General features: G+C 43.5%; 1 protein-coding gene across 1 annotated transcript in view; it reads left to right on the top strand.

Annotated features, from left to right (window-relative positions):
* pibf1 (progesterone immunomodulatory binding factor 1) overlaps positions 1 to 25,099 on the top strand; it is a 94,296-nt gene that overhangs the window by 11,951 nt on the left and 57,246 nt on the right. The window contains exons 5-9 of the mRNA XM_063211576.1: positions 2,173 to 2,306; positions 11,503 to 11,611; positions 12,181 to 12,362; positions 15,127 to 15,252; positions 16,643 to 16,741. Of these exons, the coding sequence (XP_063067646.1) occupies positions 2,173 to 2,306; positions 11,503 to 11,611; positions 12,181 to 12,362; positions 15,127 to 15,252; positions 16,643 to 16,741 (650 nt within the window). The remainder of the gene's footprint in view (positions 1 to 2,172; positions 2,307 to 11,502; positions 11,612 to 12,180; positions 12,363 to 15,126; positions 15,253 to 16,642; positions 16,742 to 25,099) is intronic.

Below are 25,099 nucleotides of genomic sequence, written 5' to 3'. Positions count from 1 at the left end.
ATGTGAACGAGCGTCAAAAGCACAAGCGACGCTTGTGCATTTCGGTTCTGTTAGCGCGTGAGGCAGCTGGTCAGGATTGTTTGTAGGCTATCTAAGAGTGGTTGTTGAGGATATTTGGGTCATCGTGGAAAATTGGGCATTTAAAGCACGTTGTGCCAAATGTATTGCGTCGTCCAGGAAGACCGAATTGTGTGGATTAATTTACCTCCACTTCCACTGACAGCCAGCAACACAAACCGTGCCCAGCGGGAAATCCAAGGGTTGAGTCGATAAAGGTTGGTGGAGCTCCGTCACTTCTGGCAGAGGTGTTCTCTGCGTCTTACAAACCATCACGGACCACCACTATAACTGCCATTATGTTATTTTAACAATGCGCAAATGTCTCGCCAAAACAATGAAACACGCTGCGAAACTAATCATACTGTATTAGCTGTACAGTGCATCTATCTGTAGTCGACTTGGAAGTTTTTTTTAAGAATCATAGAAACATGCTTAGGCTACAGTTTGAATAAGGGCTCAACGGTGGGCTGAGAGAGGTGCCTGTACCGTGCGCGCATGCAGGGCTGTGACTTTCTCCATCGACGGGGAGAGTGATTGTCAAACTTTTTTTTTTTTTTTACCGGCTCTAGAAATGCTAATCTCCGCTTAGCGTAATTGCTAACAAGTTATGAACCTGTTAACTTTATGAGGGAGAGCAACATATCTGTGTATAAAGTCATCATTGGACTTAATCATAACTTGCCCTGTTCATGTTAGGGGAGAGATGGGAGACTTGGCGACTGTGAGTGCCTGTTAACTGCTCATTTGTTGCACAACAACCTCACCTGAAGTTTGAAGGGCTTTATAGCATACAGTAACTCTCAGCAACAGTAACATAATGTTTTAATGTGCAAGGCTTTTGTAGGCCTATTGTCAAAGTAATTTACAATTTGCCTACACATCTTATTTACAGATGTTTTGGCAAGGGTAGACTTGCATGGATGGAAGAAATATCTTGTTTTCAAAGGGCACATTTCTTTAGATAGGCTACTATGAATATATGTCTCATTGTGAGGCTAGGTAATGGTACCAATGAAATAATGTTCTCTAAGCTTATATCATACCTTCATGGCATATTAGGGCCTACTATGAGTTGACCGTATTTTCAGGTTGGTTGTGTTGCCTAATATGCCCACTAGCTCTGTCTTGGAAAAAAATATGCAGACGCCCCCCCTGACCAATTTCACTCCAGAATTGCTGGAATATGGCTGGAATATAAAACAATTATTACTTTTTCTTAAATACTTGCCACTATTATTATTTTTGCCATTATAATTATTGTTATCTTTTCGTGATACCGGTGCGGCAACTGGGAATGGGAGCGATGCTGGTCTACATTTTCAATTTTTTTGGTCTAAAATAGGTCTAAAAAAGGTCTAAAATTTGATGTGTTCAAACCTGGGGACACCCTGTAGACCCTTTTTGTCTATGCGTTAACAATTTCACAGTACTCTTAAATTCTTATCTCTGCTCCTATTTTGTTTTATTTTTTTTTTCATTACATAGACCCCTGCATGAGGGACGAATGAAACTGTGTTGTAAACAGAAATGATTCATTGTACTGCATTTATAAAAAAATATAAATGACAATGTACTACGAATATCATGGGTAAAATGTTATGTAGCCTTATTACTGAAAATATAAATGGCTGAACTGTAGGCCTAGGCCAATAGTTTCTCCATGCGCAAATGTCATACTGAACTCATTGTTTTGCCATTTTGCATTTACACTGCGTGAATACAACCCCCCCCCCCCCAAAAAAAAAGCCCGCGTGAGAAGACACCCCCCCCCCCCCCCCCCCCCCCACCCGGAAAAAAAATCTCGGCTGCCCCCATAGTTTCCAAAATTTCTGTGGGAAACACTGCTAATTTGCTTAATATTGTCTGGAGTTGAACAACTAACTGTCGCCCTTGTCCCCCGAATTGCTTTTGTCTCTTCTGTCGCCCACGTATCAATACAAAGTTAGTTACTTCCTTCGTAGGAATCGCTCATGTCGTGTTTGGTCTATTTGTGCCTTTAGTGTTCCTATTTATGTGCATTATATACTGTATAGGCCTATATCTGCTGTAGTGATCATGTGTATATTATATATTTACAGTATCCCTGTATGATTTGTATATTCTTTCCTGTAGAGTTACGAGGAGGAGCGGCGTGTGCGCGGCGAGCTGGAGGTGCGAAGTCAGCGCCTGACCCTGGAGCTGGCCGACACCAAGCAGCTCATCCAGGACGCAGACTACAAGAGGGACAACTATGACCGCATACGACGGTAGGAGAACTCTGTCTTTATCGTCCTCTTTTTACTATGCGTTGTGATGCTTTTATTTGTGGGAAGCACATTGAGCTGCCTTCGTATGAAATGTATAAACTTGACTTGACCCCCCCTCTCTATATCTCTTTCTTTCTTTCTTTCTTTCTTTCTTTCTTTCTTTCTTTCTTTCTTTCTTTCTTTCTTTCTTTCCCTTGGGCCCCTCTCTCCACTTCTCAGGTCTTTGTTTTTTTCTCTCACATTTTTTTTTCTCATATAGTTACTCTCTTATTGTTTCCTTCTATCTGCATTTCATTGCAAAATTATGTAGCGCCATCTTTGGACTTCATATGCATTTTATTATCGGAAATGACTGTTCAGACTTCCTTGTTAAAAAGTAGAATGTCGAGGGTCTTAAAGCAGTGGCACACAGATTCAGCAGGAGGCACGAGATGTCATTTTGCCATTTACAGTGCCCTCCATAATTATTGGCACCCCTGGTTGAGATGTGTTAAAAGCCTTAAAATAAATTCAGTGTTTATTGCAGAAGAATACTGTCACACTGAAAATTGTAGGAAAATGTAGCCTTCAACTCAAATGAATTGTAAGAAAATAAAAAAATCCCTGACTGAAAAATAATTATTTTTCATTAAATCACCTGTTCCACAATTATTGGCACCCTTAACAATTCCCAGGAAATAAATATAATTGAAGCATTTTTGTCATTTCTACAGTAGTTTACAAAGTTTACCAGAGTATGTAGGAACATTTAATTAGTAATTCATCACTTCCTGTTTCCCTGGGGTATAAATATGACGTGGCACCGAGGCCATTTCTCTTATCCACTCTTAAACATGGGAAAGACAAAGGAACACAGCATACAAGTGAGGCAGATGTGCGTCGACCTTCACAGGTCAGGCAGAGGCTACAAGAAGATTGCCACTCAACTGCAGCTGCCCATATCCACTGTGAGAGGAATAATTAAGAAGTTCAAAACAACTGGAACAGTGGTAAACAAGCCTGGACGAGGACCCAAGTTTATTTTGCCACCACGCACAGTGAGGAGGATGGTAAGAGAAATCAAAAGATCTCCAAAGCTCACTGTTACAGAATTACAACAAATGGTAGCATCCTGGGGTCACAAAGTCTCCAAATCAACCATCAGGCGCTGTCTACACGCCAACAAGCTGTTTGGGAGGCATGCACGGAGAAAACCTTTCCTCACTCACAATCATAAACGCAAGCGTCTGGAGTTCGCCAAGCGGTATTGGGGCTTCAACTGGGACCGTGTGCTTTGGTCAGATGAGACCAAGATTGAGCTTTTTGGCAACAAACACTCTAAGTGGGTCTGGCGTACATCGAAAGATGCGCATGCTGAAAAGCACCTCATACCCACTGTGAAGTATGGGGGTGGGTCAGTGATGCTGTGGGGCTGTTTCGCTTCCAAAGGCCCTGGGAACCTTGTTAGGGTGCATGGCATCATGAATGCTTTGAAATACCAGGACATTTTAAATCAAAATCTGTTGCCCTCTGCCCGAAAGCTGAAGCTGGGTCGTCACTGAGTCTTTCAGCAAGACAATGACCCTAAACATATGGCCAAATCTACACAGAAATGGTTCACCAGACACAAAATCAAGCTCCTCCCATGGCCATCTCAGTCCCCTGACCTCAACCCCATTGAGAACCTGTGGGGTGAGCTGAAGAGGAGAGTACAGAGGAGAGGACCCAGGTCTCTGGATGATTTAGAGAGATTCTGCAAAGAGGAATGGCTGAAGATCCCTCTTTCTGTCTTTTCCCATCTTGTGAAACATTATAGGAGAAGATTAGGTGCTGTTTTGTTGGCAAAAGGGGGTTGTACAAAATATTAACACCAGGGGTGCTAATAATTGTGACACACATTATTTGATGTCAAATAATTATTTCTTTATGTGGGATTTTTTTCCCCACTGAATAAATGCACTTGTATTGAAGGTTGGATTTTTCTCTTTTTTTCCATTAAGGTCCCATATTATTTAGGAAAAAAATAAAATAATTGGAAGCTAAAAAACACATCTCAACCAGGGGTGCCAATAATTATGGAGGGCACTGTATTTTCAGTCCACGATGAGCCAGTGACAATAAAGCAAAAGAAACCCAGACGAAAATGAAGTTAACTGTACAGTATTTACAAAAAGCACTAAATAAACAGGCTACAAGGAGCCAAATAAACATACAAAAAATGAACTTGTCAAAGGCCCATAGCGCAGACTAAGCTGCCTGACTAACTTCACACAGCTAAGGATCAATTGGAGGAGCAGAAAGGATCACACCTTTCTGCAAGAAGCGCTCTCCCTAACTGAGAAAACATCAACCATTATAAAGGACACCTGGGCACACCCTGAAATTGGACCATTCCATTTGCAGCAAAGAGCAGGGGTGACTACAGGTAATTAGACATTAAACATGATGTTCTCAGGGGTAAAATGGTACCACACAATTACTAAATTCTTCCATGCCTTACACAAAATGGTAGTGCACAAGTACATACACCAACATTAGCGACAACGCTGATAACCAATTAACCAATTATTCAATTAATTAGGTCAATTTCCTCAGGGTGCAAGGTTGTGTGCAAAGAGGCTTGAGACAAGAGGGCTTACTGACGTCATAACAGCGTAGTACGAAATGATGGCGAGGGGAGTACGGAAATGTTATTCTTCTTCTATGGTCAGTATTGGAAGCGTCAGGGAAGCATGCAATGCCACTTCCGCGAGGGTCGGAGTGTGGAACAGGTCATAGGACAGCGTGAACGTTTGTCAGCTGTCCTTAATTACCCCCAGCAATTACTGCTGACCAACAGCTGCAGTTAATTTGGCCACAAATTATCCATCATGGTGTCGCCCCCACTGACCATGCGCAAGGGAGTACGGAAATTGTATCCATCGCACCCACTGACCAATGACCATGCGCAAGGGAGTTAATTTTCCATCCACTCGTGTCCTCAGGCAACGCCCCCGTACTACACCGTGGCCAATGCATTTCCCCCCGAGAGATTGTTCTTCTGTGTCGAGTTTCTTTGGTTGTGTGTACACCAACCTGTCCCAAACTAAAGCATTCTCAATACAGGCTTGTACATCTTTTTGTTTACAAAGAAGGTGCTACAATACTGGTAAATCACAGTTTTAAAACAATAGGAAACACTCATTAATTTATAATAACCTTTAAAAACCTAAATAGTTACACAGGGAGTTAGCTGTTGCATGTGGAGAATGTAACAGGTTTGTTTGTTTGCGAATTTAGACATGTGTCGACCCACAAACTAAAATGCAAGGAAACAGAAGACAATTACAACAGATGTAATCTTACACAAAAAAGTTTGATTGAGTCCTTGAGCAAACAAGAGCACCACAGGGAAAGCTTTGAGTGGGACGTGACGTGCAATGCCGGCTGATATTTCAGACGCCGTGACAAGGCGCACTCTGGTCGCATTGTCAGTCCTATCATCTATGTGTGAATTCTTGCCATTCAAATGAGAACATACTTTTTTTTAAACCTATATAAAATGTATTTTACTATGCAATGCAATGCCCAATACTAAAAGGTCAATTTCCCCAAATGTTCCAAAATGGATACGTGGTCATTTTGCAACGGACCTCTTTGTTTGTAATTCCCATGATTTTCCATCTCCCTCTCATTATGCCTCTGCTTACCGACGATGCCAATGGTGTAATGTTTCTGATTGTCCGTGGGTCTGTGTGTCCATTTGTCCTTTAGGTCATTACAATTTTTAGGTTGTCTTTAATTAGGAAAGCAACGAAATAGATTTCAACTGTATGTGAAGTATGCAGTAGTTAGTAGTGAACAGGAAACTGCAACTGCGAATAGCTGGCAATTCCTGACAGTGATCGGTAGGGGGCGCCATTGTGTTGATTATAAGCCTAGTGTATGCCTGTGGCATGGGGCCCAGGCTACAGGGCGCAGCTGTCAAGTGCAGGTATTTGCCTCACTCCAGCCCTGCACCTCACACAAGACTTATACACTCTACAGACTAGAAAACCATAGTCAAGTTAAGTCAAGTAGTATTCAGTTACAAACTAGAAGAAAAAATGTGTCTGTGTGGAAGTAGCCTGGTCCTGACTATCCCATAATACTACCATTCCATTTCGTATTCATGGTCTGGAGGTTGTTTGATCTGACGCGATTGCAAGAAGCAGGAAGGAAATTTTCAGGGATTTTACTTTGTTTTTTAACTAAAGTTGTTGAACAAACATGTCTGACATCTATCTATGGCGATGTAGGACTGTTTAACAGACATGTCTGACAGAACATCCTATTGTAGGATACAATTACAATGTAGGACCGTTTGTCAGAACACAGACGCAAATTCTACCGGTCAACATCGCTCCACAGAAAACAGGTACCAGACGTAGTGCAGAACCAAGTCTCTTGGCGGAAGTACGTAGGATGGTGCGCGGGGCTAGTTGCAAAGTGTACTTTGACCCTTTTTTCTAATGTTTCTTTTCTTGTTTTGTTTTGTTTTGTGCTAATGCTGATATGTTGATTCGGTTCTGTTGATTCTGATGAATTTGTATGCAACTGATGCAGGGCTGTGACCCTCAGATGTGTCATGACATTTCTTGACATCTTGACATTTTCCCAAATGGCACTTATTTACGTACTGGACAAATGTGTACAATAGTTTTGCCAGTTGTGAGCTACTATAAGTGTTTGTTTTCACAAATAGTAATCATGCAGATACCCTATAGAGAGATGAGATGAGATGAGATGGGTGGCAGGCTATTCGTTTCATGACAGCAATTATTAATAGGAGGGCGGGCAGACAGGGCAATGTGCCAGTCTACTTGTTACCTGTGTGCATGGCAGACAGAGCGGGGAAGACTAAAGGAAGCCAGCACAGCACAGCACAGACCAATTTGCTGACACGCATTGCTGATATTTTGACACAACTCATCTGCAAACCACATTTTCTCCTGAAAAACATCCAGTATGACTCAACCCATTGGGGTTGGGCCTAATACTACCTGCATTCTCTGACTCCATGTAAAACGAATAGAATTGTCCTTAAGATAAGTGTTGGATAGCATGCTATTGATTTCATCACGCCAGTTATTCATACGAAGTGCCTCAAGCGGGAGATTATGCCAGGCTTTACATCTTAAGTACAACCTGCATGCATGGAAGAGACAAGCAAAACAATTTGCAAAAACCAATTTGCTGACTCATGTCACTTGAATGAGTGAAGTTCCAGAGATTTCTACCCAACCCACACACCCACAACCCACATTTTCGTCTTGAAAAAGCAAACCACAGGGCCCACAGTGTTTGCGTCATTAGTACTGTTCGCACTTAATTAGCGCATAATAACTGTCAAGGAGAAATAATAGCAGAAGTAAGACATCATATAATGAAAGAAGAGGGTTTTTCGTAAGCTGGTGTATGGGTAGAACCCTCCCCCCAAACCCTTATCTATAACACTGCCTTCCGGGAAGCATTTGTCGACATGATTTTTGTGTTAATGTATCGGTGAAGTTCCCTCACCTCTTCAGTTTGAGTCTTTGCACACAACAGTTTAATGGATTTTGGGAATTATATTGTTCCTGGGCAGTGGGAACCTATGCAGCCTTTTAAAAATGGGGGGACTTTGCTCGATGAACTTGTGGAGAAGGGTGAATGTCTTGAAGTGAATCGCTAGCTTAATATATGGATGTGTGTTGAATGTTGGATGCGGGCAAAGTCACTGCATCGGGTGTCAGGTGTGTGACCACACACACACACACACACACACACACACACACACACACACACACACACACACACACACACACACACACACACACACACACACAGAGAGAGAGACACACACAGCTTGACATGGATCCTGTGGGAGACATTGAGAAAGCAGACACTGGCTCTAGCCAAGGAGACGTCAGCCTCTCCAACACAGACAGGTGCAACTTGAGGTTGTGCCTGACTCAGGTGAGCTTTCCAGCGTGGCACATCGCTGAGCAGCACCATCTTGATCTGAGGAGATGTAGGCTTGAACAAAGTTTCCAGGGTGGCTTGGGCTTCCACAGGATTTTTTCCAAGTTAAATGTATGGAGTTATTTAGACTGCACATTATTGTTCACAGGTTTTCGAGTTAAATGTATCGAGTTATTTCGACTGTTGCGGACTTTTCAGTTAGATGTCTTGAGTTATTTCAACTGCGTATTGTTGGTTCACCTGGGCCTGATCAGCATCAGGAGAGCAGCACATGCAGGTGCTGTGGAGAGACTACAGCTCAGGGCAGCTGCTGTTCCACAGGTGAGGCATCGGACCAGGGGTGTGTGGGTTGGAACTAAGGTGTGTGTGTGTGTGTGTGTGTGTGTGTGTGTGTGTGTGTGTGTGTGTGTGTGTGTGTGTGTGTCTGTGTGTCTGTGTGTGTGTGTGTGTGTGTGTGTGTGTGTGTGTGTGTGTGTGTGTGTGTGTGTGTGTGTAGCAGGTTTCTTTAGCAGACTGAGTTAGATCTCTAGTATGTCAGTGAGGGTGTGTACAGTTGAGGACGATATTACTAGCCCCCCTCCTGAAATTAGACATATCTCTTCATTGATCATTGAGAATGATCATTATTAATAAATGTGTGTTATTCTGGAAACAAATACACCGTGGAGATAGTATCCAATAAGTTAAATTTGGACTTTTCCATTTTCACAATGAGTTTAAACAAAAAAGTGTAAAAATGGCAAGGACAAAATTATTAGCCCCCTTATCATTAATAGTCAATACAGTGCCATTTATGAACAAAAATTGACACCAGGCACTTTGATTAGTTGTTAACTATGTTGGCACATGTCCTACCAGGGATTCTGGCCCATTTTTTTCATTGCAGATAGTTAAGCTGGTCCAAATGGCATGGATGTTGAGGATGGACATTCATTTTCAGCACTCTTCAAATACTATCTAAAGGATTGAGGTCTGAACCACTCCATGACCATGGTTTTAGTATCCTTGAGGAACATTTGAACTATTTTGGATGCAAGTTTTGGGTTATTATGTTATTGAAAGATCCAGTGAAGATCTTAGCTCCCTCTATGAGCATATTTTTGCAAGGTCACTTTCCACATTCTATCATAATTTTCAGTTTTTATGGTGCCGTACACCCAAACAAGGTTTCCTGTGGCTGAGGCTGCCACAGAATGATGCATCCACCACCATGTTTAATTGTGGAAACCATCTTATAACGATTCAAGGCCTATCCCTTTCTTCACCTGACAGAAGCAGAATTCATGCATCAAAGCAGGTGCAATTGAATATCATCAGATGAAAGCAGAGATGTTCAAAACTCATTTTTGACTTTCAAATGTTCACAGGCAAAGCTCAATAACACTCTGATATGCACTGCCTTTAGTAAAGGGGTTCTTCTGTGATGATGGCCCCAATGCCCAATATGATGACAAGCCCTAACAACTGTCTTTCTTGGTGGGGGAAAAAACTCCAGGTGAGGCCAGGTCAATAACAATCATCTAGGCAGGTGTCCAATGCTTCTTTGGTCTAATAAGGCCAAGCAGTTTCGACAGTTACACACAGTGGTGGGGCATCAAGTTTAGTCTGTTATTCAGCCTCAGACACAGGGAGTCTGGGTCTGAATCTGGATTGCTGAGTCTTCCAACAACATTGTAACCCAAAGCATACATTTAGATTAGTTCAGAGGTTCTTCAAGGACACTAAAACCATGATATTGGAATCACCCGCTCATAGTCCAGTCCTCAATCCCACTGAGAGTCTGTGGTTAATGTCTATGCTCAGCATCCATGCGATTTGGACCAGCTAGAACACTTTGCAGTGAAGAAATGGGCCAAAATCCCTAGTGGGACATGTGCCAACCTAGGTAGCAACTTATCAGAGCCTGTTGTCAGTTTTGGTTCATAAATGCCGCCATATTGACTATTAATGATCAGGGGGCTAATAATTTTGTCCTTGTCATTTTTGCCCTTTTTTGTTTAAACTCATCGTAACAATAGAAAAATCCAAATTCAACTCATTGAACATTATCTCCATCAGTGTATTTGTTTCCAGAATAACAGAAACGGTTAATAATGGTCATTCTTACTGAGAAATCAAGAGAAATGTCTAATTTCAGGAGGGGGGCTAATAATATCGTCCTCAACTGTATCTTTTTGGGGTGTCGCAACTTTGAACTTTCTGTACGTGCCTATTGCTGCTTTTAAATCCAATGTATTGAGTTCTTTAGAATGCAGTTTCACCATTCATCTTGGTCTAAAAATAAAGGGCCAAATTAGCAAATTGAAACAAAATGACCTTATTCGGTAAGCGTTATACAGCGGTATGCATATGACTTTAAGTATTATACAGATTTTGCTATGTCTCGAAGTAGTGAACGTGCTTTTCAATTGCCTTGTCCCAGTTAAAGCAGTGTTGTATAAATGACTGTCTAAAATACAACAGTACACATTTACTTTTTCAGGTGTTTTCCATGGTCTCGTACAAGCACCACTCCCATAGATATAGACTAGCAACAGATGTAACTCCTGATGGTTAATTCAATTGCCTACAAGAAGTTATGCGGTTAAGGTTTTGGCCCTGCAGCCATAGGGTTACTGGTTCAATTCCCAGTTCTGGCAGGTGGGTGGGGGATGGGTGAAGGGCCAGTGCTCTCCTCCATCCTACCCCAGGATTGAGGTGCCCCTGAGGGGAGGGGAGGTCACCCCATCCTGCACTGCTCCCTGGAGGCTGCACGGCCATCTCCTCCAGATGTACACCTGAATGTCAGGAAATGGGCCGAATTAAAATGCAGAGTAAACATTTTGAATGGATGTCCCAAGCTGAAGGCAGCTGTTGGGTGATTTTGTGCTGGAACTGGTGTAATACTAATATTGTTGTGGTATACCTGAAGCACTGTCTTTCTGTCTTTTTAGAAAGAGAGATCTTGTGTCTGCTTGTCTGTCTGTTCTGTTCTGTCCACCCTCAGCGAGAGGGAGAGAGACACATAATGTCTGTCTGTCGGAGGGACACATTTTGACTCACTGTGTCCATGTCTCGGTCCGTCTGTCTGTCCATGTGTCAGTCAGTCAGTCTGTCTCCTTGTCTATCAGTCTGTCTATCTGTCTGTCTGTCCACTGGGAGAGGGATGTGTTTGATAGAGCTGAGAGAAGGACAAATAATGGTGTGTGTGTGTGTGTGTGTGTGTGTGTGTGTGTGTGCCTCTGTGTGTCTGCAGGGAGAGGGACGTGTTTGAGACGGAGCTGAGGGAGGTGCGTACCAGACTGGAGACGCTGGATCTCAGCCACACGGCCCAGAGCAAGGAGAGGGGGGAGCTGCTGCAGGAGGTATGGACTCACTCTATTAGTGTTTCTCAAAGTGGGGCGAAAGCCCCCCTAGGGGGGCGCGGAGGTATTGGAGGGGGGCCGCGTGTTATTCTGTTTTGCCATTACGTCAACACAGTCACTGTACATTCGCAATATATTCATTAATTTATTCACTAATATTTAGAGAACATCATAAGTAGGCTATATATGTGTATATTAGGCTTTAATAAACGTTACTAAGGCCTATTTATTTGTATTTTCGTAACCATTTTGCTTGAGGGGGGGCGCAGACAGATACCCTTCCTCTGAAGGGGGGAATGGCAGGAAAAGTTTCAGAAACACTGCTCTATTATATATATAATCAAGACAGACTGGGCTACTTCTCAGTGACTAGACCCAAGAATGACCAGAGCACTCAGAAATACCTTTTAGAGTTTTTTTATTAAACATAACAAAATAAAAAAAACGTATAGTGAGTGCTCTGGCCTTTTCTGGGTCTAGTCACTGAAAAGTAGCCCAGTCTGTCTTGATATGTGTGGATCAAGAGAGAGACCCTGTGTGTGTTCATCTGTGTGTGTGTGTCTGTTCAGGTTTCGTCGCAGCAGCAGGCCCTGACGCTGCTCCAGAAAGATAAGGACTACCTGAACCGCCAGCACGTGGAGATGAGCGTACGCTGTGCCCACACCGAGGAGCGGCTGGAGAGGCTACAGGTCCAGCTGGACGATGCCAAGCGGGCACGGGAGGACGCCTACGACAAATACCTCTCCTCCAGGTGAGATAAGAACAGGAATGCAAGGATGGGCCCCAAGCTCAAGAGACTACAGGCGCAATTAGCCGATGGCAACATGGCACCGGGGGTACCCTCACGAGAAATACCTCTCCTCCAGGTGAGATAGGGGTGGCACGTGAGGCAGGGTGAAGGGAACGACAGCCAGCGCTGGGGATGAGGTAGGGCTCAGGTTGTAAGGGGTAGGGCCCATGGGGCAGCTGTCAGGGGCATGGGTGCGCATACGCTGTGCCCACACAGAGGAACACCCCGAGAGGCTACAGGCACAATTGGTCGATGCCAATTAGGTGGGGACGCCTCCAACGAATAGCTTTCCACTCCTACAGGTAAGAAAGGGGTGGTACAGCAGGCCGGGGTGGGGGTAGTGTTTAGAGGTTGCAGCTCTGTTCTGTGGCAAAGTTGGCAAAGGAAGCACCAAAGGAGCCTATTAGGCCTTCGATATCCCCAGATTTATTGATTTTGAGAGGTAACGGTGCGCCTGTGAGTGAATGTCTGTCTGTTGTGTCACACTGACAGGTTAATGAAATTCGTACAGTATGTGCTACTCACTGCGAGTGAAACATTTGCCAATGTCAGCGTGGTGGAATTGTTTTAAAATGTAAACAGAAGCACGACATACGAGAACACCTGTCACCTTGACACCTGCCGCTCTGTTTTAAATCAGTCAGTACGTTGCAACACAAAATGTAGCTCACCTGGTTGCATATCCTTGAATGGGCCGAGTCACGAGAAGTGCATTCTTCTTGAACATCTTTTTTTTTTTCCACAACACATGGTAAAACATGATGAGAATTGGGGATGTTTTGCTTAGGCAGGTGTAGACTCAATGTTTACTATATTTCTTGATCTACATGAGCACAGATATTTATGACCATAATATAGGCTATGTCATGTTGGTATTTGTCTTCATGTTGTTTTCACAACCTAATTTCCTATAGGCCTATCTTCCCTCTGGCACTCTAGGCCTACACCAGGAAATTGAATAGTATACTGTAAATAAAATACGGAATAATGTAAAACATATATTGTAACAGCAGCTTATAGCCTAGTGTATAGTAAAACATAGCCTATAGTATTAATACACTGTATGCTGTGTTTATACTACGCTGGTGTCCTCACTTTTGGGTATGAGTGTCATACCAGTGGGCACCCTGGGATCAACAGAGAGGTCATCCAGCAGTAACACCACGGTTTCCTCAGCAACAAAGCAAGCAACGATCAAAATGAGAAAATTGTTGCTTTTTACCATGCATATTCAGTAAAAGGTTTTGGAAAAGTCATCGAAAAAAACTGGTGAAAAGTATATGAACCCTTGTGCGTGCGTGCGTGCGTGCGTGTGTGTTTGCGTGTGTGTGTGTTGTGTGGCAAGCTAGTGTGCATGAATCACCCCACTCCAGTTCCAGTAAGGACTGTTTCTACGTCACTCAGGATAGATTTCCACAGAAGTCAAGAGCGTATCAGGCTAGGCCAGTTTAGCCGCAGGCTGTATTTTCACATGGATTGCAAACAGGTAACAGACTTTCATGTCACTGTCAATTGTTGCCAGCACAAGAAAGCGAGTGACAAATGATATCTTGATCCTTGACTACGTGTCTACTGTATGTGATATGCATCCATATCGTACGAATTGTCCAAACGGCTTGTGGACACGCAAAGAGAGTAGTATGTGGAAATGGTTGTAGTACAAGTAGTATTGTCAGTGTTCAGCCTTCAGGTTTTTTGTTTTAAAATAATGCCTGATTTTCATCCATGCACAATGAAGTGAAGTGATGGCCCACCTGGGAAACTCCAACTTCCATTGTCATTGTGACACACAAGTGAAGACTGCACACAACGAAATTGCATTCATGCCTCATCCGTGCAAGGAGGTTAGCCATCAATGGCGCCTGAAAGGGAGCAGTACGGCGGGACGGTACCATGCTCAGGGTACCTCAGTCATGGGGGAGAGCGCTGGTTAATTACTCCCCCCACCAACCTGGCGGGTCGGCAGTCGAACCGGAATAGGTGTGCATAGATAGGGACAAGGTGGTACTAAAGCACCAGCCTCTTTGCCCTACTGGACAAATACATGCCCTTTTTGAAAATTCTTTTTTTGAAGTTTTTGTCAAAATGCTCTGTGGTCCACATGTTGACATGATAACCTTCAAATGCTTCACAATCTAAAGCATGTGAAAATAATGCCCTGATACAATATATAGCCTCTATGGCCTGATAAGGCACCCGGAAGTTCCACATGCCCCCAACACACCCCCTTCAGCACTTGCCCCCCAAAATGTCTGTGCACGGCACTGCAAACCGGCCACTATTGGCCTACAAGCCTGACGCCCTAACTGCTTACCGCTATGACTGCCATGACAGTGTGTGTGTGTGCGCATGTGTGTGTGTGTGTGCATGTGTGTGCGTACGTGCGTGTGTGAGTGTGTGCGTGCGTGAGTGTGTTTTGAAACATCCCTCTTGGCGAAGACTTGTGAAATAGAAAGATTTATGTGTTTTGTTGTTAGCTTGGGCATGCAGGTCTGCAAGCCTGTTTGTGTGTGTTGTGCACGCGCGTTCTAAACCTGTATCTCTATCTTCCTTCCAGAGACCTGTATAAGATTAGAGTTCAAACCAGGACAAGTTGAGTGCTGGAGTTTCTCTCTCTCTCTCTCTCTCTCTCTCTCTCTCTCTCTCTCTCTCTTTCTCTCTCTCTTTCTCTCTCTCTCTCTCTCTGTGTGTTTTAAACGTGCTGTCTCCCTGTGCCCCCTTCCAGAGACCTGTATAAGAGTGAATACGAGGGCAAGTTGAGGGATGAGCTGGAGCATATCCGGGTGAAGACCGGCCAGGAGATGGAGGGACTGCAGCGCGCCTCCAAGGAGATGTACGAACGCGAGAACAGGTAATAATCATATTTACTCTTTATAGCGCAATATCACCATACACCATGGTTTCAAAAATAAAATAAAATAATAATTGAAATAAAATAATGAGGCTCGGCTCATGGTGAGGATGAGAAATCTTGGTAAACCTCAAATTCAAATTGATCCCTGAATAATGTTGAAATGGGAAACCCTTACCGATATTGGATCGGAAGGGCCCCATCCCTTCTGTCATGTGGAGTGCATACAGGTTGTTGTCATGAGCGTGTTGTTACCATAATTACTATGCGCCGGTCTTTAATCTGTTACTTAAAGGGACACTGTGTGAGATTTGTAGTTGTTTATTTCCAGAATTCATGCTGCCCATTCACTAATGTTACCTTTTTCATGAATACTTCAAATGCTTCAAATTCTAAGTATTCATTATGACTGGAAAAATTGCACTTTTCATACATGAAAAGGGGGATCTTCTCCATGGTCCGCCATTTTGAATTTCCAAAAATAGCCATTTTTAGCGGCAAAAATGACTGTACTTGGAACATACTAGAAAATATGTGTTTAATACGTAGTAAAGTTTCAAGTTAAAGATCAAATTTAGCAATAGGGAGCCGAATTTCAATAAGCAGCATAGTTGCAGTACCTTTTTTGACCATTTCCTGCACAGTGTCCCTTTAAGACTCTCTATTGTGCCATAGCAATATGATGATGTACGCAGAATTTGTGTGTGATCCATTCTGCAACGAAAGCATAATACCAGAGATGATTGATCAGGTAGAGGCGATTCATAGTCAGTTTCTTCTGGGATCCCTATGACATAAGGCTCCTCTATGCCCCTATGGTAGCCATGCATCTTTAGAAGACTAGGAGACCAGGGGAATTAATAGAGTTCAACGAAGTCAAAGTCACACCCATTTAGGAGAGCCGACTTGATTCCACTTTGTTGAATTGGTGACACATACTACGTCTTAACTTGTTTAACCATATTGAAAATCTTTCCAATCAGTTTAGTCACATTTGCATCACAAATTTACATCAATTCTTAACTGAACCAGATGATGACCGGTGTTAATGTGTACATCACCTGTTGCAGGAAACATTCATGCATCCCAAAAAAGAAACTAAAGAATAAGTGCTGGAAAGCATCCATGAACAATGTCTATTTCTGTCTGTCTTTCTTTCTTTCTTTCTTTCTTTCTTTCTTTCTTTCTTTCTTTCTTTCTTTCTTTCTTTCTTTCTTTCTTTCTTTCTTTCTCTTTCTTCTTCTCTCCCTCTTTCTTTTCTTCTTTCTTTCTCTTCTCTTTCTCTTTCTCTCTCTCACTCTCTCTCACTCTCTCTCTCTCTCTCTCTCTCTCTCTCTCTCTCTCTCTCTCTCTCTCTCTCTCTCTCTCTCTCTCTCTCTCTCTCCTGTAGGAGTCTGAGAGAGATGAAGGACAGTGCTTTGCTGGAGAAGGAGAGAGCTGTGAACGCCGAGAGGGAGACACAGGCCAAGCACGACCAGCTACTGGAGCAGTAAGTAGGGGTGGGGATGGGGGAGACGCGCACACAGACACACAGACACGCAGACACGCATACACACACAGACACACACAGAGAGAGACGTAGCAAGAGAGGGAAAGAGTAAGAGGTAGTTGCAAGCCAAACACGGCCAGCTACTGGACCAGGGAGTGGAGGTGGGGGGTGGGGTGTAAGGAGCATGAGAGAGACGGAGACAGATAGAGGTGGACACAGACCAAACACAACCAGCTGCTGAGTCCAGAGAGTGGGCATTTCTCAAAGTGAAGTGTCCTAGTCTTGCTAGTGTGAGTAACGTCTGAAGAAGGGGTAAAACCCGAAACGTCACGTAAAAATAAAATATTGGGAGCAAAAGAAATCCTGGTCGTGCAGCGGACTTTTTCTCAGAATCATCTAGTCACTTGTGGTCCTGCTCCCAGGTCAGACGTTCCTGTGGATGTGCGAGCTTTCTATCACTACCTCAACTAGTGTGAGTAACGGCCATTTTTCAAGGATTCCACCTTTCCAGGTCATCGTAAAATCGCGCCAAGTACTGCTCCAAAGTGTGCAATGGCCAAAACTGATCTGCTAAGACGGTCACTTCCATGCTTCTAAGCGTGTTCCATCCATTCATAGTCATTTGAGATGCTTGTGAGGCTTTGAGCCTCGTCTTGCGAGTGCATGACTACGAAGGCTGACGCACTCCCAAGGGCGCACACTACACTTTGAGAAACATTGACTGTTTCAGATAGTGTACTGTCATCACGCTAAATGTGAGCAGAGAAAGATATGAAGAAACAGACAGAAAGAAAAAGAGGAGAATGAAAAAGAGAGGTTGTGCACCAGTGAGCAGAGGTGATCATTAGAGAGAGAGAGAGAGAGAGAGACAGAGAGACAGAGAGAGAGAGAGACAGAGAGACAGAGAGAGACAGAGAGAGATTAAAGAAGAAAGTGAGGAAAGTGGGGGGAGCGTGAGTGAGAGAGGGAGGGAGCAGTGGGTGTTGTGAAGAATGGAATGGGAGAGTTAAAGAGATTATGTTGTAACATACTGTACAGTACATGTGCTTGATGTGTGGTTTCGTCTCTGTAATTGTTTGTCCTGTGTGTTTGGCAGGGAGGAACATGCTGCGTGTATGTGCTTGTGCGTCTTTTGCCACAGTGTACACAGCACCTGCCATTATACCAGGTTTTATAAGGTTGATTTTAAAGACAAGGTTCAAGTACGTTATAACACATCATTGTGGGATCCTCGTCACGGGCGATTAAGCTATGATGCATTCCCACGTGATCCGGGACCAGTAATGACTTTGAAAGGGGTCAGGTCAAGTTCAGGTGCTCTCATGACGGGATTCACACTCTCTCCTCCAACCGCAAAGAACAAAGAATCTAGAAAAAAAAACAGACAACAGTGGTGTTGCATGTGCAGAGAAAGAGGTAGTTTGTAATTAGTGAATGTTCTGTTCCTTAATTACTTTCAAAAGTCATGCGTGTCCTCAACGTCGGCAGTTGTAGTGGTGGAGGCGGTTTCTGTCGGAGGGACAACCCAAAGCAGTAGTAAAAATGTGAATGCATTGCAGCTTCTTTATTCTTTCTTTACGTCGCCACAGGTCTGTAATTACCGTCATCTGCGTCGCCTGGCAACGAGGCTTGATCTTGCACGCAAGGTTGCTCAAGTCGACATGTCGGAAGAATGTCACAACAGCTTATCATTCCCATCTTTAATCGTCTAGTGCACACACAGACACAGACACAGACACAGACACAGACACACAGACACACAGACACACACACAGACACAGACACAGACACAGACACAGACACACACGCACACAGACACGCACACAGACACGCACACAGACACGCACACAGACACGCACACAGACACGCACACAGACACGCACACAGACACGCACACAGACACAGACACACACATAGTAGAGTCATAATTGGAGGTTCCGAGACCAACCTCTGGCAACAATGTTTTGATGATTGATTTGACCTCTATGGACCCTTTAAAAAAGATTTAGCCCCCATGTCCCTCGCAAAAATCCCGGGCTTTTTTGCTAGAGAGCCAAATTCAAAATGGCGTAGATACAGAGTCAGTTATCAAGTGCAAAAATGCAAATGAATGTCTCATTTATGTTGTGTAATGTACAGAATGTGTGCGTGCGTGCTTGCGTGTGTGTGTATGTGCGAGCGTGTGTGGGTGTTGGAGAGAAAGTGAGTGTTTAGGATGTGCATAGTCAAGCTACTAAAGCACTCAAAGTGTGAATACCTCCACCAAGCAGCTCAATATTTCATTTGTTCATTCATTCATACTTCCTACACTTCTACACAACTTTTTGGTTCCCCCGTGATGCCACTGAAGCTTCTGTGAGGAGCCTTCATATTTTTTACATATGGTACGTTTACATGAGACATTTAATTCGGAATTAACTCCATTTAATTCTGAATAAAGCTTAATTCCCCCTTTGAAAACCTCTTAATTCGGAAGTAAAAGAAAGATCAAAGTAAACTCGACAGAAGTATTTAAGTCTGAATTATTAATTCGGAATGAAATACATAATGTAAACGTAGTGAGTGTCTGATTTCTGAAGCAACGATACATCAATTTCCACCATTAAAAATAATAGCAATAATCTTGGTACCAATATCATGGTATCAAATCAATATCAGTTTATTGTAAAGCAATCCCGAAATGACATCTTTGTTACACTTCTAGAGTTATCATTGCAACAGCAATACAAAAGCAGGCAGATAAATGACAGCAAAAGCGTAAGCTTCTCTGTGAAGTTAAAAAGCATGCCCCAAATTCACGCCTTCATCCTTTTCTACTCAGCACTTTGAAGAAAACACACACGCACGCACACACGTACACACACACACACACACCATCCCCCCTTTTCCCTCACAGGTCATGACCTTATTTGCCCATGGCAGAGGTATCTGTACCCCCCCCCCCCCCCCCATGCCATTCCTACTGATCTGAGGAGAGCAGTTGTTGCACATACCACACATTCTCCTGCCCCCCCGTGTTGGAGGTGGGGGTGAGTGGGGGGACTGATCAGAGAAATGCTACATGTACTGCTGCTAAGCAGATGACCCCCGGACAGACCATACACATAAACCACACACACACACACACACACACACACACACACACACACACACACACACACACACACACACACACACACATTGGCCGCACGCTCACAAATACACACGTACACACACACACTTACCCCCCAAGTGCGTACATGCATTCTTACAGACAGATGCTATTGCCTACCACATTGCAGAGCTGGTCACCACACACACACACACACACACACACACACACACACACACACACACACACACACACACACACACACACACACACACACACACACACACACACACACACGCTCACACATGTGTAGCTATTTTAAGAGAGGGGCACAAATAGATTACTGGACCGCATGATGTAAACGCTGGAAACTTTATTTCAACAGAACGATTCCTCAAACTATGTGCAGCTATCATGAATCAGCGCAACATACTGTATACTTAATATATTTCATATACTTTAGAGACTTTTTAGAATTGCTGCACTGTAATACAGTGATGTAACCGTTTTATAATTTCATTATTTCAATAACCTCTTGGTAATACGTTTTTTTGCTAGGAATGCTTTTGAGGGGAAAGAGTATTTGAGTATTTGAAAGAGAGTTTGTTTGCAGTCCACCACATGGACATCGAATCCAACTCCCAGCAAAGGAATGAATGATTGAATGAATGAATGTATGATTGCCATCAGTTATCACCTTGCCCAATCAAATATGGGCTAGGTGCAATTCTGACGGTGGTTTCATGCGCTCTCATGTGGTTTCATGTACTGCAAAATCAAGAGATTTCGTCACAAATCAAAGGGGTTCTTATGAAACTGATTTCATGGTTTTCTGAGCGGGCCTGCACAGACAGACAGACAGACAGACAGACACACAGACAGACAGACAGACAGACAGACAGACAGACAGACAGACAGACAGACAGACAGACAGACACACACACACACACACACACACACACACACACACACACACACACAGACACACACACCCACGTCCCACCCAGACACACACACACACACACACACACACACACCGACACACACACCGACACACACACAGACACACACACACACACACACACACACACACACACACACACACACACACACACGGCACATATACACTTATAGATACGCGTGCGCACACATGCACGCACGCATTGTCAAACTGGTTGCCTCTCAAACCCACTCACTTTCTCGAACATGCACATGAACTAGATTTGTAGAGACATCATTTCTCCTGAAATGATGGACATGTGCTGACGCCTGCAGCATTTCTCTTCTCCAGAAATCTATTAACTATTGAGCTGTCTGACTAGCAAGATCATGCCAAAGAAAATACTCCAGTCCTGCAGATGTCAACGCGGTAGTATCATTATCATGTTGTACAATGCGTGCCAGAGAAATTTGCCTATTACAGCAGAACCCAATGGAATGATGAGCACCAACGTGTTTTTTGAACACACTCACCCACATCAACAAACACATAAACGCACGCACGCACGCACGCACGCATGTGTGATAATTATCGAATTATTCATAGATAAAATATTTTTAAAAATATATAAAACGTGTTATACATAATGAATAAGTCACTTGTAATGCACACATATGCAAGTACTTTCTCTGACACACACACACACACACACACACACACACACACACACACACACACACACACACACACACACACACACACACACACACACACACACACACATCCTCTTTCCACACCTGCACCTGCTAACACAAAAGCCTAATGAAAGACATGGGATGCCTGAATTGCGTGCGTGCGTGTGTGCGTGCAAGTTTTCTTGGGAGCATTAATGCTATTGGAAACAATGCAGTGAGATTACATGGCAGCTGATGTACTTTTTTCTTTTTTTTTCTAAACCGTGCAAGCTTGTTTCTACACACGTGCGCACAGTAATTATAGTGTTCTATGTTCTGTAGAGGTCTTTTGAGACAGCACTTTCCACGTGTTCCCAACCTTATGACACATTGTGTGTGCATGCTGAATTACACAATTACACTTCACACACACACACACACACACACACACACACACACACACACACACACACACACACACACACACACACACACACACACACACACACACACACACCATCTTCTCTGTTCTCTCGGTTCTCACGAGTTGAATCCTCCAAAGCAATCGAGAAAGTTCCCTGTGCGTCTGCAGACAGTCCCATGGAATCATCATACTGTAGGACCAGGATTATGCAACAGGTGGAAGAAATAACGCTCACTGCAGTTCAGAAGTGTTATTATTGTTGTGTTTTTATTCAAGGCACATGTCAGTGGCTAATAACAATGCTACTTTCATTTTGAAATGTTAGTCACTGCCATGCACATTGAACAGGAATAAAATAAGGAAAATTAAGAAGATTTCTGATCTGATCAGGGTTTGTTAAACCCTGGCTAGGGATTCCCCCTAGCACTTAAAGGAGAATTCCTGCCAATTTTCTGTCCAAGATCCTCTAATTTATTGTTCTTAGGAAACTATGCAGTAAATATTGATTTGATTGATTTAAAAGTTGATTCAGATTAGATTTCCTTGGAAATGGGCGTTCTGTTTTGCGGTTTATTTTCTGGCTGGCTTTTGTTTTCGATTGACAAAATACAAGGGTGCATTCCTTTATCCAACCTCCCGTCCTCGGTTTGTGCGTGTGGACTCGCGCTTCACTGACTTCCCGCCTCCATGGAGAAAACGTTTCCCCACTGCCAGTCACAACAAATTGGGCACAACAACTTTTGGTGGATATTTCCCCAATATTCAACATCTTGATTGCAAATGAGAATATATGACCTTTGAATTTCCCTGTGCGAGATATTGAATTAAACTCAATGACGTCTTGCAACGTTATCTCAAGGCCACAAGCACAAGGGAGAGGACAGGAGTTTGGATAATTTACCCCATTTCATTGGGCATCTTAAAGCCACCCTCTGCCGTTTGCATGAGTTTACGTGATGCCCATAGACATGCCTGTCTCAAGGTGTCATAAAAAATGCTGTTGAGACCGCCTTTGAATGTTTTTCATCTCAGACTACCAAAAGTTGATACAAATGTGAATGTGAAAAGTTTGTCTTTCTTATGACAACATTTTTTTTCCCACAACGCTGGTTTGGTTACATCAGCCACCTTTCACTCGCTAGTGACTCATTTTTCCATAAACTGATTCGGGACCGTGATTTATGAACTTTTTCATCCTACCTTATGCCCCTTTAACTCTCAGTGGATAAGTTGCATAAGCATTTATGCATTTCAAATAATTTTATTTGTTCCATTCAAATGCCAACCAACCAATATTAACAAGATACATTAAATCAATATTGTGGGGCTGTTTCCAGGGAAACTGAAATGGGCTTTTTCCATCGATGGCTCCGGAAGATGGGGCGGAATACCAGTGTGAAGTTTACCTGTCAGGTGTGTGTGTGTGTGTGTGTGTGTGTGTGTGTGTGTGTAGGTGGACCTTTAGCACAGAAGGTGTGTATTCACGTCATGCTCGAGGCCCATCCCACAAGGCAGCGTGACACATACACACACACTAGGGATGCAAACGATTAATCGATTAATCGACTTTAATCGATCAATGCATTAATCGATTAAAAAATATTAATCGCAATTAATCGACAATTCAACTGACAAGAGACCCAGGTGAAATGGGCATGTGAAGAGTGTGTGTGAAGAGGGGTGTGAATAGTGGGAATATTTAAATCCCCTTTGTATCAAAGAATTGAAATAGAATTTATTTAAATGTGGAATTATAACTCAATTTATTACATTTTTTAAATTTAGTAGGTTTTTTTCGAGAAACATTGAGATTTCGGGGGGAAAACGCCGCTTATCAATTAATCGTAAGTCGATCGATAAGACTATCAACTAATGATTAATGAATTAATCGATAATTTGCATCCCTAACACACACACACACACACACACACACACACACACACACACACACACACACACACACACATACCTGGTCATGCCATTCTGGCCTTGAGGTGCAGTTGTGTCCTCTGCGTTTGGATGTTTTACGAGTTGAGAGGCGCCACAGCAACATCTTAAATACTCCACCACATCTCTGTCACCAGCAGGTTAGGTGATGTTGATTCATATAGATTTCTTTGGAAATGGGCGTTCTGTTTGCCGTTTATTCTCTGGGGGGGGATTGACAAACAGCTTGACGTCAAGAGACACATTGACAGACAGACAGACAAACAGACGGACAGATCAGAAATATGAATAAAAATCAAATTGATTAATAAACACGCATACACAAACACACTCTGTCTCAATCATACGCACACACACACACACAAACACATGTTCAACGCGCAAATCTTTTCCTCTCCCTCTCTATCCCTCCCTCTCTCCTGTTCCTCTATCCCTCCCTCTCTCCGGTTCCTCTCTCCTGTTCCTCTATTCCTCCCTCTCTCCTGTTCCTCTCTCCGGTTCCTCTGTCCTGTTCCTCTCTCCGGTTCCTCTCTCCGGTTCCTCTGTCTCTGTCTGTCTCTCTCTCTCTCTCGCTCTCTCTCGCTCTCTCTCTCACTCACTCACTCACTCACTTTCTCTCTCTACTCTACTTTTCTCTCCTTCTCTCTCTCACTCTCTCTCTTTCTCGCTCTCTTCTGTCTGCCTCTCTCTTTCTCTCCCTCTCTCCCTCTCTCCATCTCTCTCTCTCTCTCTCTCTCTCTCTCTCTCTCTCTCTCTCTCTCACTCTCTGTTGGCGCGTTTAGGCCGACTGAGAACCGTGTCGGTGGCCGTTGCCTTACCTAATCGCAAACTGTCCGGCGTCTTCTTGGCGTTCGCGAAAATGATTAGTTTTTTTCTCCGTGAATCATGATGACAACGTGGACGTCAGCAGGTTCATCTGAGTAACATCTTAAGGAAGAAAAATACGCGGAGCGTCGGGGATGTAATGGTTTTGCGTGCTCGTCCGCCGCGTCCGCTGCGTCCGCCGCGTAAGGTCTTTCGTGTTAACGCGATAACTTTTGAACGGATGTTTGGATTTGTCCCAGATTTTTTGGGTGAATGCTCTAGGGCAGGTTCATGAACTGGTTCGAGTTTGGAGGTCAACACTTTCAAGATGGCTGAATTCAAGATGGCCGAATTTTTGTTTGGTCCATAACTTCTGACCGGGTGGATGGATTTGTCCCAGATTTGGTGTGTGAATGCTCTAGGGTAGGTTCATGAACTGCTTCGAGTTGGGAGGTCAACACTTTCAAGATGGCTGAAT

This window comes from Engraulis encrasicolus, chromosome 12 (genome assembly GCF_034702125.1).
Source record: "Engraulis encrasicolus isolate BLACKSEA-1 chromosome 12, IST_EnEncr_1.0, whole genome shotgun sequence".
Lineage (NCBI taxonomy): Eukaryota > Metazoa > Chordata > Actinopteri > Clupeiformes > Engraulidae > Engraulis > Engraulis encrasicolus.
This window is presented reverse-complemented; position numbering and strand designations above follow the sequence as displayed.